Source organism: Poromitra crassiceps (genome assembly GCF_964638095.1).
Source record: "Poromitra crassiceps genome assembly, chromosome: 7".
Classification (NCBI taxonomy): domain Eukaryota; kingdom Metazoa; phylum Chordata; class Actinopteri; order Beryciformes; family Melamphaidae; genus Poromitra; species Poromitra crassiceps.
Window position 1 is genome coordinate 30,536,654 of NC_139628.1, and position 15,000 is coordinate 30,551,653.

The 15,000-nt window shown below is 44.8% G+C and overlaps 1 protein-coding gene across 1 annotated transcript in view; it reads right to left on the minus strand.

The window, feature by feature from the left end:
* The window catches only part of col4a5 (collagen, type IV, alpha 5 (Alport syndrome)), a 95,392-nt gene that overhangs the window by 50,659 nt on the left and 29,733 nt on the right, over positions 1-15,000 (minus strand). Inside the window, exons 2-13 of the mRNA XM_083639676.1 lie at positions 7,409-7,465; positions 5,578-5,667; positions 4,829-4,873; positions 4,314-4,358; positions 4,030-4,092; positions 3,251-3,304; positions 3,077-3,103; positions 2,417-2,497; positions 1,784-1,846; positions 1,648-1,683; positions 940-981; positions 566-658 (exon numbers count right to left, since the gene is read on the minus strand). Coding sequence (XP_083495802.1) covers positions 566-658; positions 940-981; positions 1,648-1,683; positions 1,784-1,846; positions 2,417-2,497; positions 3,077-3,103; positions 3,251-3,304; positions 4,030-4,092; positions 4,314-4,358; positions 4,829-4,873; positions 5,578-5,667; positions 7,409-7,465 — 696 coding nt within the window. The remainder of the gene's footprint in view (positions 1-565; positions 659-939; positions 982-1,647; positions 1,684-1,783; positions 1,847-2,416; positions 2,498-3,076; positions 3,104-3,250; positions 3,305-4,029; positions 4,093-4,313; positions 4,359-4,828; positions 4,874-5,577; positions 5,668-7,408; positions 7,466-15,000) is intronic.

Sequence of the window (15,000 nt, forward strand, 5' to 3'; positions counted from 1 at the left end):
CCATAATGGTCAGCTTGTATACAGCAGTTCAGGGTGTTGTAATGCTTGGTGTGAACAGACTCTCACATTCTATTTCGTTCTACCAGTCCGTCTGGCCTCCAGCTTTCACCCAGTGTTTTGCAGTGGGCGGAAGTTGGGCGGGTGTACTTGCCTTGACAGACAACTCCTTCAGCCAATCAGCGTTGGATCTAGTCAAATCCAAATCCACTCGGGAGAACGGCGAAAACATATCTTCCGCCGAGAAACTCCGCTGTTGCAAACTCCTGTTCTTGTTTAATTTGTTGTTATCGAGTCTATTTCTGCAATCTTTATGGCTGTTTAAACTCGACTAACGTTGACGTTGCTGCTCGAGGCGGACAGCCACGGAGGCAGCCATTACTGTTGTTTTGTCAGGGGCGTTCCTGATTGGCCAGTTACGAGGTCAACTACGAGGCGGGTCCCTGATCGGCTAGTGGCCTTTGTAAAATCTGAACGTGCCCAGCCAGGGCGAAATCGAATGTGAGTTGATGTGAGTGGCTGGTTTACCAGGCTAACTCTTCCAAGCTCCGGGATGCCAACACATTACCTTGTCCCCTCTCTGGATATCAGTGTCTGGCTGCCTCTGCTGTTCCCCGACCTGCCCTGGTGGCCCAGGAGGTCCTAACAAACCTTGGCCACCCTGTGTTCAGGGTGTTCAGGCACACACACACACACACACACACACACACGCACACACACAGGCGCATACACATGCACGCACACAGGCACACGCACACACACACACACACACACACACACACACAAACACACACAGACCAGAAGAGATGGAAAGGGAGAGAGAGAATGACATCAAGAAAGAGAGTGAGTAACATGTAAAAAGCTTTGTATTCTTGTCCTTAAGTTACTTCTGAGGTATGGAATAAGTGTCAGATGACATCAGTAACATTGACCCAAAAGTACCTTCTCTCCTTTGGGCCCTTGGAAGTTCAACCCCATGTTTCCCTGTTGGAGAGAGGAGGGAGACGTCGTGTTATCGAGTTACCGCACAACTTGTCCATTTGGACTACGAATATGTCACGGTTAGCAGAAGAAGATGAAGAAGACCAATGTTCTAAGAAAAGGTAGAGAGGAGTTAGAATGTGTGTGTTTTCATCTGTGTTAACGTCTTATTCAAATGTGACATGGACTGGTGTTTTGGGTAACACAAGTGATGCCAGCGTTATTTTTTAACAGATTATTAAAGTGTAGATTGTAAGCTTTCAAATGATGTGTCTTACATTGAAATCTGAAAATAGTAGTCTTACTTGAATGGTGGTACTCCTAAAAGCAACATTCAGAGGAAATAGCCCTGAAAGTTGGGGTACAAGCTTGGTTTGCCCCGAACAAGCTTAGTTTGCTAACAAATTATAAGCATTTAGTGATCCTGAAACTTTACTGTGACAACCTTTTGTTATGTTGAGTGGCGTCCTCAACATCTAAACTTGTGTGATATGAAAAAAGAAAAGAAAAACCTTTTATCTTGATTGATGTGATTTTGACGGTTGCCTACTTGTTACACCTTTCACCAGACTGTGTCACAAAGGTCAATGAAATGATGAAATTGTAAAAATTCAAAAGTAAGTGAAAAGAAATGTGTTCTTCATGTTGCTTCTCAGTGTCTGGACTCACCTTAGGTCCAGGAAGACCAGGAGTACCTGGTCGGCCCTGGAAAAACAAACAACTTGGTTCAGAATGATGCAATACAAACAATTTCATTTGAAAGAAACGAAGTGTGTTTTGGTCGGATTGTTCATCTCTGCTGTACCTCGAAGCCTCTGGGTCCAGGAGGGCCGAGTACACCTGGCAACCCGTGGGTTCCAGGAGCGCCCTGTTAACACACACACACACACACACACACACACACACACACACACACACACACACACACACACACACACACACACACACACACACACACACACAAACACACACACACACACACACATACCATCAACCAAATGTTATACAGTACAGACCAACAAAGATTACGCGTGAAGATACACATGCGTATCAAAGTTCCTACTGTACAGAAGACCCTTTCTGGCAAACATAAATCCTAACTGCTGCTTGTCTAGTACAACTTCTGTTAATGATGTTGTTAATTAACGCTTTGCATAATGTTCTGATGAAGGTCAGTAAGACCAAAAGCTCTGCCGTAATTGTGTAGGTCTAAATGTGCGGAGTTCCTCTTTGTAGTCATTCTGGGGGGAAAAACACTGCGGAGACTTTTCAAAGTAATTCTTGAGGCAATAAAATGGTCAAATTGAAAGATATTGAATATAGGTACAAATTTCAATCAGTTATGGGCAGCTTAAATGAAAAACACTGTCCGGTAGACTGTCACAGTGTGGTAAAAGGTGAGTGGAAGCTGAGGAAGTGGTCCGTCTGTCAGACTCACAGGTTGTCCAGGCAGGCCAGGCAGACCCACACTTCCTTTCTCTCCAAAGCGGTTGGTGGAGATGATGTCGCCCGGGTCTCCCTGTGGAGGACACAACCACAAGCAGTGTTGGGCGTAACGCATTACAAAAGTAACATATTACATGTCATATATTACTTTTAGCAGTAACATGGTAATATAACTGATTACTAATAGGATTTCAGTAATATGATACCAGTTACTTTGTCAAGTAACACAAGTTACAAATTGACAAGTCCTAAACACACTCGCAGAGGAGCCAAGTCCTAAACACACTCGCAGAGGAGCCAAGTCCTAAACACACTCTCAGAGTAACCAAGTCCTAAACACACTCTCAGAGGAGCCAAGTCCTAAACACAGGAGGGGACTGAGAAACATCCATTCAGGCAGAGACCAGTCGTTATACTGTAGAATCCTGTTATTACATGGCTTTCTTGAATACCCAATTTTGATTGGCCAATGAATGCATTCTCTTCACTCTGCAGTCAGGAAGACTCGCTCATTTTGCTGATTTCCAACTAAATAGCGACATCTTGTGGTAAAACTAGGTCACTGCAGTCAGTCCTGCTGGACTGGGTTTTTGAACAATCCTGTAGGTGTATTACCCGAATCGACGGTTCTTCTAAACGACTGTACACTTACCTTTGATCCTGGCAACCCAGGTGGCCCCTGCAAAGGAGAAAGAGAAGCGAAAGTATTGAAGGAAAGGTTCAAAACCACAAGTGATCATTGTGGTAAAAAATGGACGATAAAACAGAAGATGTGGACCGCAGAGAAATCTCAACTACACAGACTTCTCCTTCGACGTGGACTCACCGGTCGTCCTTCCAGTCCGGGAATCCCCCCACTTCCTGGGAAACCCCTTTCACCCTGCAGACCAGAAATAGCATGAAACGTGTTAAACGGGCAGCTAATAAAAATAAATCATCATCAGGTCATCTGGGCTGTGGAATGACGGTGTCTAAATGTGTCTGTAAGATAATGCTACTGTAATTTCTGCTGTGTTCTAACCCAAAAAAAAGTGCACAACATATTAGAAACAATCTCAATATTGAGTTGTACATCGTTTTGTAGAATGTATACCTTACTTATCTGATGGATAAACAGATCAGACTACTTCAGGGAGAGAGCAGGTGTTCCAATTATTATTGTAAAATGAATGTACCGTACTATACTTTAGGATGGAACATATCTCCTATGTACGTAAACTCTAAACTGAGGTGATTACTGTATGTCCTCTAAAATATTACAAGTTCAGATATTCATTTAAAAAATAATCATTAAAAAAAAAAAAAAAAAAAAAATCCTAAACTAAACTCGTAGCCTACCACTGTTCCTTCAGAATTTGTAGTTGTCATAGACTGTGCTCCATAGTTGATTGCTCTATTGCTGACAAAAAATGTGTTATTGTAAGTCGCTTTGGATAAAAGTGTCTGCCAAATGACGTAATGTAATGTAATGTAATTTACTTATAGCACTTTATTACTTCTAGCACTTATAGCATTACAGTATATTCCACAATGAGCTTTACTCATATTCCTTTTCAGAACGTGTTTTTCTCTCCAAATAAAGCAGACATGTCTTTCACAGGGTACCTTAGTCCCATTGCAGCCTGCTGTCCCCTTCGGGCCCGAAGGTCCGTCCTGCCCCGGCAGTCCCTAGGAGGTGGGTAGAGCACAGGAAATGACATCACACATAACGTACAGGTAGGAAGAAACGCTGAAGTAATGGCAACTGTTTAGAGAATTTACTGTACACACCGTGTCAAGGGCTGAGAAGCACTCATAGAATATCCATACAGATAGTCCAGTATAGATTATTTATAAATTGAGTCATTACTTCAGTCATCCTGATTTGAGATGCATTATTGGGAACTCACTGGAATTCCTGGCGTTCCTGGAAATCCTGGCAATCCAGCAGGTCCCTATGAGTGGGAAAAATAAATGAGTCATCAATAAAAAGTTGCAGCGTTTTATATACAGTCTATGGTTTCATAGCACAGACAAACACATAAATCTATTCCTTCATGACTCTCTGTTTGAGTTTAGGTGAAATGGGGACATCTGCTGGTCAGAGGAGGTTATTACAACACAAGACCATTCAGTATTGAGACAATTCACCATACTGATCCCAGAGAAGTCAAACAAAACTAAGGGATGCTGTCTTACTAACCCATGGGCTTCATTTAGATGTGATAATGTGTATGTGTGTGTGTGTGTGTGTGTGTGTGTGTGTGTGTGTGTGTGTGTGTGTGTGTGTGTGTGTGTGTGTGTGTGTGTGTGTGTGTGTGTGTGTGTGTGTGTGTGTGTGCATGTGTGTGTAGCAGTTTCGGGTGTGAAAATAGATTGAGTGACGTGTAACTCAAATCTCAAATTGAGGGAGTGATTTACTTACTCTTATTCCTTTTGGACCTCCTAGTCCTGATGGTCCATCACTACCCTGAGAGAGAACAGACAGACAAACAGACAGACAGACAGAGAGAGACACACACACACACACACACACACACACACACACACACACACACACACACACACACACACACACACACGCACACACACACACACACACACACACACACACACAGACACACACAATGAACTGGATTAGTCTAGTCTAATTATCTTCAGTCTACAATCCTGTAAAATGATCATCATCATGCATTACCTTTAATAAGCGGATAGTAGACGTAGCATTTCTACACCAGCCCCTTAATGCAGTGGTCCCCCAACCTTTTTTGTCTTATGAACCCCTTGAGCTGTGTTGCCATGCCAACAGTACCCCCTCACTCATGACTGTTGATGATGCTCTTAGTTCTGACGTTGTTGTTTTAACTTTGACTTTGATGTACTGTATATGACTCCCCTCATATGTTGCAACTCGGCTCAAGGGAGTAACACGTACTAACTAGACGAGACAAACTACATAAAACAAACAAAAGAACAGAACAAAAGGTGCACCCGGGAGGAGGGAGAGAGAGACTGATTGGTCTGAATGTCTTCTCAACCCCAAGGAGTACACCGACCGGGCCCAGGTGCACCCAATCAGCGCAACGACCCCAACCACCAGCATCCGCATGGCTCCTACTGTAGTTCAGTTACCCCCTAATCCCTAAGTAGAGCCACCCTGGCCCCCCAACATACCGTCTCTCCTCTGGAGCCAATGGGCCCTTCAGGTCCGGGGAAGCCTGGGACTCCTGGCTGGCCGGTGAGACCTGGGAAACCCCTCTCTCCCTGCACAGGATGACACAGACTGACTGTCAGTGGTGGACGTGTCGCCCAGGAATGGCAATAGGTCGTGGTTTATTATTGAGGCTTTGCAGCTGCATCACAGATCTAGCACATGTGGTGCCACCATGGAGGTCCAGTGGAGACTTCGCTGTGTGAAGATATGGCTAAACCTAGGCTACAGCAACAAAAACAAAATAATAGAAACGTGAAAAAGATTGTTGTGTTGTGGGTGGAGATCCAATTAGTAAGGTTATAAGTAAAGTGAGTAGGGTTAAGTCTGCTTAAACATGTAGGTTATTGTGACAGCCTTGTCTTTGTTAGCTAGCTAACTAGCCAGCAGGCTAATTTAGCAATGCAAACAATGCTAATATTAGCCCTATTGCATTCATGTCGGCTCGTGTTTACCGTGAATACGAAACCGGAAGTTGTGTACACGATATACTTGGCATTCACGTCGTGAACATGCGCAGTTGACTAGAAGCCACCGAGGCTAACAATGTAGCTACCACTAGCTAGCGACTGGCTAACTACATTAATGCAGGAAATGCAAAGGCATAATGACAGAGGAAACAAGATGAGACTGTTGAGAATATCAATATCTCATACAGCTTCACACAGGCTGAGCACACCTCTCACTTCTGTATCTCATACAGCTTCTCACAGGCTGAGGACACCTCTCACTTCTGTATCTCATACAGCTTATCACAGGCTGAGGACACCTCTCACTTCTGTATCTCATACAGCTTCTTACACAGGCTGAGGACACCTCTCACTTCTGTATCTCATACAGCTTCTTAGACAGGCTGAGGACACCTCTCACTTCTGTATCTCATCATACAGCTTCTCACAGGCTGAGGACACCTCTCACTTCTGTATCTCATACAGCTTCTTAGACAGGCTGAGGACACCTCTCACTTCTGTATCTCATCATACAGCTTCTCACAGGCTGAGGACACCTCTCACTTCTGTATCTCATACAGCTTCTTACACAGGCTGAGGACACCTCTCACTTCTGTATCTCATACAGCTTCTCACAGGCTGAGGACACCTCTCACTTCTGTATCTCATACAGCTTCTAATAGGCTGAGCACACCTCTCACTTCTGTATCTCATACAGCTTCTTAGACAGGCTGAGGAGACTTTCCCTGTCATCTTCAGGGATGGGGCCTTGCATGGTAGGAAATGCATGAGTTCCCTGAACTTCTTCCATCCACTCTGCACCCTTGCTGTCACCACCAGGTCCACCCCTCCATCTGTGTTCAGCATGTCTCCAAGATTGCAGAAGCTATCCACCACCTCACATGTCTCTCTGTTTACTACTAGTAGACCCTCTTTCTCATCTGTGACTACCTGTGGGACTTCTCTGCTACACCGGTTACACTCAAATGTCTCGCTTGCTGCCTGCAGGTTGCCTTAAATTACTCCACTGCACCGCCGATGGACCCAAAGCATGTGATATAAGAAAGAATACTGCAAAAAGTAATTATATAAAAAACATTCAAATGGACAGTTCAATGGACAAATGAAATATAAAACAGTTACACACTTTATACCATAATACACTTTAGCGATTTCAGAGAGCAACTGGTTAATTTGATACTCATTTGAATTACTCATTATATTATGCACACAGGAATAGTGCACAACATGAAGTGTGTGTGTGTGTGTGCGTGTGCGTGTGTGTGTGTGTGTGTGTGTGTGTGTGTGTGTGTGTGTGTGTGTGTGTTGTGTATCGTTTGCTCACCTTGAGTCCTTTTTCTCCACTGCAGTCACACTTGGATCCCACACACCCATGGCAAGCCTGTTGGAGAGAGAGACGAGAGATGAGCACGTGTTGTTCAAATAACCCAACTGAACAACTATATGTGGAGCGCGTGTGTGTTTGGACAAAATTTCCCTACATAAATAAAGACCAAACGTTACGGTTTTGAAACACTTTTCATCATGACTTCTCAGGCATTTTTGCTGGCATCTCTTTGGTTAGTGCATTTCTTCTCATTTCAGTGAAAGCTTTCATCTATGCAAGATGTTGGATTTTTTTTGCCGATATCCGATATGCCGATATTTTCAAACTCTCCCCCCCCCACACACACATGAATCAAGTCTCATCAAGTGTCTCCTGTAGTGGAATTAACACAGGATTATATCTACTCTTATGATAATGGCCCACTGGCAGATGGAGACATACTGTATATACAATGCTTTTCCACATGTACACATTCACTAGGCAAAATAAGAAAACTTGGATGATGCTCTGCCTGAGATAATCCTGACAATCGCCACCACAACCAGGGCAGATTTGACCTCTTTGCCAAGTTGCAAAACAAATAAATAATGTAATCTCTATTGGCGAGCATTGTCGAAATGTTTTATTTTATTTTATTGTAGCGTCTTTATCGGGGTTACCGACGATATCACTGTGCACCCCTACTTTCTTCAGTGAAGACATCCCCCACACCTTTATTTCACTCCACCAGCACCACTCACAGCACACCACTAGAGGGCACTCAAGATGTTACACTATGTTACTGCTAGCAGCACGGCACAGCTAGCATTCCTTCCCACAGACTGGAGGAAAAGCCACCGGGTTCTCCTGCAGCCGGCGGGTTTTGTTTGGGGACGAGAAAACGAGTGCAAGGTCAGTGAAGCCCAAACAACTGCAATCATCTCCAACACAAGCCGCTTATCTCATAAGAATACACATCCCAGAAAACTATCCCAGAATGAAACAAGTTCATCTCCATGAAACACACTTTTATAAAGAGTGAGAAAACCCTGGAAAAGAGGGATGGAGATGACCAGACAGGGAGGGATGGAGGAGATGACCAGATAAGGAGGGATGGAGAGAGGGGAGTGCCAAGCTGTTGATTAACTTTTCCCATGCTTTGCTGACACAGCAAATGCCAGACGGGCATTGATCGCACGCATGCCAGGCAGTCAGGTTGTGAGAAAGTGAGAGAGAGAGAGAGACACACACACACACACACAGAGAGAAAGAGAGAGAGAGAGAGAGAGAGAGAGTGAGAGAGAGAGAGAGAGAGAGAAAGAGAGAGAGAGAGAGAGAGAGAGAGAGAGAGAGAGAGAGAGAGAGCGACAGGCCAGATAGGCAAACCAAGTGAGGGTTATGGCCTTGCCAAAAGACAACTATGTGAGATGGCTTCTCAGGCTCACTCAGATATCTCTGGCTGATGCTATAGCCACTGCAATTAGTGTCATGGACACTGGTTTTCTGTTTGTTTCTTATGATTATTTTTGACATGTGTTTTGACGTACATTCTGAAGGCAGCTTCCTCTGTAGACTCAACCTATGTGTTGTTCTGGCCCTGTACAGGGCACAGTGGGAGAGAGAGGAACTGACAGATGTAGGCTACAGGTTATCTCAATATTGTGTCTGTCTGTGTATGTAACTACGTATGTGTAACTGCTTTATGGCTATCGATTATGTAAATAAAGCTAATGTAACTTTAAAAAGAATTCTCTACGTCACCAAGTCAGCACTCTGTCTATACCCACTGTGTGTGCGGGTGTATCTGTGTGTGTGTGTGTGTGTGTGTGTTTATTGGTAGTTTAACTAGACAGTAGTAAGACAGGCCAGATGAGACAGACAGACAGAGAGACAGAGAGAGAGAGAGAGGGAGGGAGGGAGGGAGGGAGTGGGGGTGGATAAGGCCATTTACACCTGGCGTTAACATGCGTTTTCTGCCATCAGATTGTACTTGGCCACATTAACCTGATTCCATTTACACCTGGCGTTAACATGCATTTTCTGAAATGGTTGTCCTCTCAATCCGCATAAAGTTGCTCTATCCAGATTGAGAGGACACATTGCATTTACACTTGTGTTCAATGTGTACACACATACTACACAATGCATCCCTGACCACCTCCGGAGGTGGTTTGGCCGATCAGATTGCAATCCTTCTTCAATGCGCTTTGGGGGTGTTTACACCTGGCATTTCAAGTGATAAAACACAATCTGATTCCAATCTGATCACAGAAAACACATGTTAGCGCCAGGTGTAAATGGCCATGCTCATGGGTCAGATTGAAAACCATGAGGTTGGATGGAAGGCTACACAGCCTGCATCTTTGGTCCCTGTAGTGTCAACACAGTCTCTTAGAAAATTGTATAATACCAACGATATGGACCAACGTTGCTATTTTACAATTTCGGCTCGAAAAATGTAAAATAGTAACGTTCTGAGTGGTTAGGGTGAGGATTAGAGTAGGGGGAGGGGTTAGAAACAGAAAATCTCCGTAAAACACGCCCAAACCACGCCCACCGCTGTAGACGCATACGTTCCCATTTTACAATTTCTTAGCCGACATCGTAAAATACCAACGTATGTCCACAAACGTTGCTATTTTACAATTTTTTTGGAGATCGGGTTGGTAGTGTGGGGTCCTTATTGGCCATTTTGACTCTTGATTCATGTTACACTGTCAGGGACCTCAGTAGCGTGTGGAAGATCCATACGCAGCCACAACAGCTTATCACCTCCTCCTCATGCTGCTCACCAACCTAACCATAACCATAACCATAACCATAACCATAACCATAACCATAACCATAACCATAACCATAACCCTAACCATAACCTAGCTACATTCTGCTGTGGGATGGCATCCCAATCATCCAATCCACCAAGCAACTCAAAACAAGTGATGGTGTCAGGGCAGAGAAGATTTCCCAGCTCGTCACCAAAATGGTGGCTGGAGGAGATATGCTCCCCTTAAGGGAGCATATCTCCTTGTTGTGGAGCCGGAGGAGGCTACAAGCCACCATCAGAGAACAACAGCTACGAGGGTGGAGAAGAACTGTGCGGGGGACGTGCAGGCGGTGTTAAACAAGCGCACCCTATGGCCAGTTCAGAGGAGGGGAGGAGGGAGCAGAAGTCGATTGTTTTGTGAATGTTAAGAGAAAGAAGGAACGTCACATTCTTTCCTGTTTTCCAACTCAATGTGAGTAACGTTACAAGTCTTCAACTGACAATTCAACTCGCCTGTTTCCATGAAGTCGCTCCACTGCATAGGCTGCTGAGATAGAAAAACGTGTTTCTATCCCTCTGTTAGCTTCCAAACAATGACACACCTATGGCGTAGCCACGGGTGTGCCTGGGTGTGCCTGTGCCACCCAAAGAGACAGCTGGCACACCCCAAAAAAACGGGGGGGAAATAAAGTTTTTTGTTTGTTTGTCTGCAAAACACATCAGCTGTCAAGTGTCCGACTGTCCGCTGACCTATGCCTCTGTGCAAGACATGAAACAGAGCTCGCTTTGAAGCTTTTTCGACAAATGCAAGAAACATCGCATTGACGAGGAAGATGACTCGTGACTCGTCGCCCTCCCCCTCAACAAGTGCGGCTTCACGGCTTGTAGTGCACCCGTTCCTGCACCTGTATTGGTGGTGGACAGTGGAGAGACAGACGATGATGAAGATGATTCAGCCGAAACAATGACGTTAATAACAGCGGGGGGACGCAGCCAAAAACACAGGTTTGTGCAGCAGCAGAGCCAGAGGACACTGAGAACGCTACAGATCTCTCTGCAGTAGACGAACCTGCATGCCAACCAAACGTGCGTTCTTTCCCGACTAGAACACTCTTTGGAAAAAGTAGGTGAGACTTTTTTGAGATACCAAAGTGGTTTTACATGTCGCCAAAAGATACAATTTAATTGACTGCTTCTACCTGCTAATAATGAGTATGAAAATGAGCAAACATTGATGGTTATGGTTATATGGTCCTATCTTAATATTCCTCTAAATCTGGCTTGAAAATGCCCACATTTTTTGGTTCGCCCCTTGGCACACCCTGTCTTTCTGTGGCACACCCAATGTGACAAGTAATCCTGTCCGTTTTCTGCCAGCTTGTTGAATTCAACACATACGTTGTGGGTCAGCATCTGTAGCGTTAACGTTCCTTGTTTATTGGTAGTGATGTAGTGATAGCCTGCCTACTCCTTCAGTCGCTTGCCTCTGTGCTGTAGTAAACGTAATAGAAGGAGAGTACTCAAGTATTTCGTATCGACGTCAGTTGGGTGGGGTATTTTAACTGCTGCTGGGAAAGTACAATGTATTATTTTTTAATTTAAAAATAAGTGAAGGTACTGTAGTTGCTTTTTTCTCACTAACTGGGAACCATCAGCCATCCCAGCATGTGTGTGTGTGTGTGTGTGAGTGTGTGTGTGTGTGTGTGTGTGCCTGTTCATATTAAGTTACAGTAGATGCCTGTATGTGTGTTTTACCACTGTGTGTGGAGTATCAGGTTCACTCTCACTGACAGCATTATATCACTGTGATTCACACCAGTTAGTATGTAAGTGTGTGCATGTGTGTGCTTGTGTGTGTGTGTGTGTGTGTGTGTGTGTGTGTGTGTGTGTGTGTGTGTGTGTGTGTGTGTGTGTGTATGCGTGTGCACGAGCATGTGTGTGAATGCATAGATCATTTAAAATAATGTGATAACTTGTTAAAATGTCATAAATGTGCCACTAAATGGATTGAAAATCAAAATATAGTGTAGTAAAACGTGTTGCCATCGACATTACATTATATACCATTTATTACATCATAAGGGTTGTAACTTAACTGATGACGCAATAATAATACTGACTGATAATGAAATAACTTACAATAAGAACGAGAAGAATGTCATAATTGTCATTATTTCATTATTAGTCAAATTTATTGTAATTTATTAATCATAACTGCTGGTTCATAATAAACGTTTAGATGTGGGACATTCCTGTGTGTGTGTGTGTGTGTGTGTGTGTGTGTGTGTGTGTGTGTGTGTGTGGGTGTGTGAGTGTGTGCATGCATGCCTTCGCGCGCGGCTGTGAACATTGGTATACATTACATTTGACACATTCCTATGTGTGTGTGTGTGTGTGTGTGTGCGTGCGCATGTGTGTGTGTGCGTGTGCGTGTGTGTGTGCGTGCGTGCGTGCGTGCGCCCATGCCTGTACAGGATGTGTGTACAGTTATAAAGCAGGCGTTAACCACAGATTGACTGTCAACACTCTTCGACACCGCACACACATCTCCATTTTGAACGTTTACATCGTTTAGGTATCTTCCTTTGAAGCTCAGTGGACGGAGCAAGGCATCGTGGCAGCGGGGGGTTGAGGGTCTGATTCCCATGTGAGGCCAGAAATGATCCACTGTGAGGCGCTTCGGACGGGGGGGGGGGGGCGGGGTTGGGGTTGGGAATCAACCGGATTCCGGTTAGTGGGCGTGGCAAATACAAAAATCGTGCAAACTATTCGAGGGAGCGGAGAGTGCTGGGTTAAAGGCAAGTTATAGACATTGACTCACTCACACACACACACACACACACACTCGGCTAAATACATTTGCACACCGGTAGTCAAGTGTGTGTGTGTGTGTGTGTGTGTGTGTGTGTGTGTGTGTGTGTGTGTGTGTGTGTGTGTGTGTGTGTGTGTGTGTGTGTGTGTGTGTGTGTGTGTGTGTGTGTGTGCGTGCGTGTGTGTGTGTGTGTGTGGTGTTTTTACAAGCCCTGAATCTCCAGATTAGTCTCTGGTCTGCTTCAGCTGAATGCAGCCGGCTCTCCCACGCCCAGGCCTCCAGCTCTCTCTCTCCATCTCTCTCTACCTCCCCCTCTCTCTCTCTCCCCCTCTCTCCATCTCTCTCTCTCTCCCTCCCTCCCTCTCTCTTCCCCCCCTCTCTCTCCATCTCTCTCTCCCCCTCTCTCTCTCTCTCTCTCCCCCAGTCCCTCCTCTCTCTCTCTCCCTCTCTCTCTCCCTCCATCTCTCTCTCCCCCACTCTCTCCCTCCCTCCCTCTCTCTCCCTCTCTCCCTCCCTCTCTCTCTGTCTTGTGTACACTCACTCCTCTTTCACCACTTTTATTTATTTAGAACTTTATTTATCAGAGGGAAGCATGGAACGGCACACTTGCTCACACTTGCACCTACTGTCACGCTCGGAGGTTCTCGGTGCGATCACAGACCAGCCGTTTGGGGGTTCGGGGTGCCTCGGCTCAAAGGCACCTCGGCAGTAGAGACAGAGGGAGTGGAACAGCTTTCCCTATCCAGATTCAGGGATTTGAGCTGGCAGCTTCGTGGAAACAAGCAAACTTCTCAAAGCAGCTAGACTGCCTTTAGCTCTCTAAAGCCGTTTTCCCACATGCGTACCGGAAAATTACCTGTAAGTCAATATCGGACATTTCCCTTCACACTTCGGCTCGCGCATGTGGGAATCTATCAGCAAATTTTCCTGTATGTTGGGGGGGCGGGGGGAGCTTATTTGGGGGGTCGGCAAAACTCGAAATAAGTTCGCTTGTCAGTTGTCACACAATAAATCACACTCGTTTGAGCGCATGTGGGAAAAGGGTTTAAGATAGTGCTGCGTTCACATCATAGCCCATATTCTGTAAATACAAACTTCTGACTGTGTGTGGCTATCGGAAAGAAATACAATACATAATAATAATTATTATAATTATTATTATTTTGTGAGTACGAGATACAATTACTTCCATTGATCTATATAAAACGAGCCCTCATTTTGGTTTATTCATGCACAAATTGGCATAACGTGCCCTGGAAATATCGTGCTCTGGATAATGTAATACATATAATATAATATAATATAATATAATATAATATAATATAATATAATATAATATAACATAACATAATATAATATAATTTAATTTAATATAATACATGCACTCATTCTCATTCATATCATGAAAATACAAATATTCTCAAATTGGGTCTGAGAGACCAAATCTCATCAAATGGGGCGGGGTCTATTGTGGACTAAATTAGGGTCCTAGATATGAAAAAGGTGAAAAGGTTGAGAAGCACTGTGTTATTCTATGCTTGTGTGGGAGTGTTATGCTAGTCTTTACTGCAAGTCTATATTGCCCTCTGGGGTTCAATAAAGACTAAGAACCTGCATAGTGCATAGTAAAGCCATGTCCTCCCTTCCTCTGTCTCTCCCCTCTCCTTCCCCCTGCAGGCTGCAGCAGTATTGACGGGGCATGACGGGGCCCCCTGCAGGCTGCAGCAGTATTGACGGGGCATGACGGGCCCCCTGCAGGCTGCAGCAGTATTGACGGGGCATGTAATCCACTTACAAAGGTCACTGAGCTCCAGATATTTGCCTGACTCTCCCTCTGCCTCTCTCTCTCTCACACACCACCACACACACACACACACACACACACACACACACACACACACACACACACACACACACACACACACACACACAAACACACACACACACACACACACACACACACACACACACACTGTCTCTCTCCCAACTCTCTCTATCATTCCTCCACCTACTCTCTCTCTGTCTGTGTTGTGC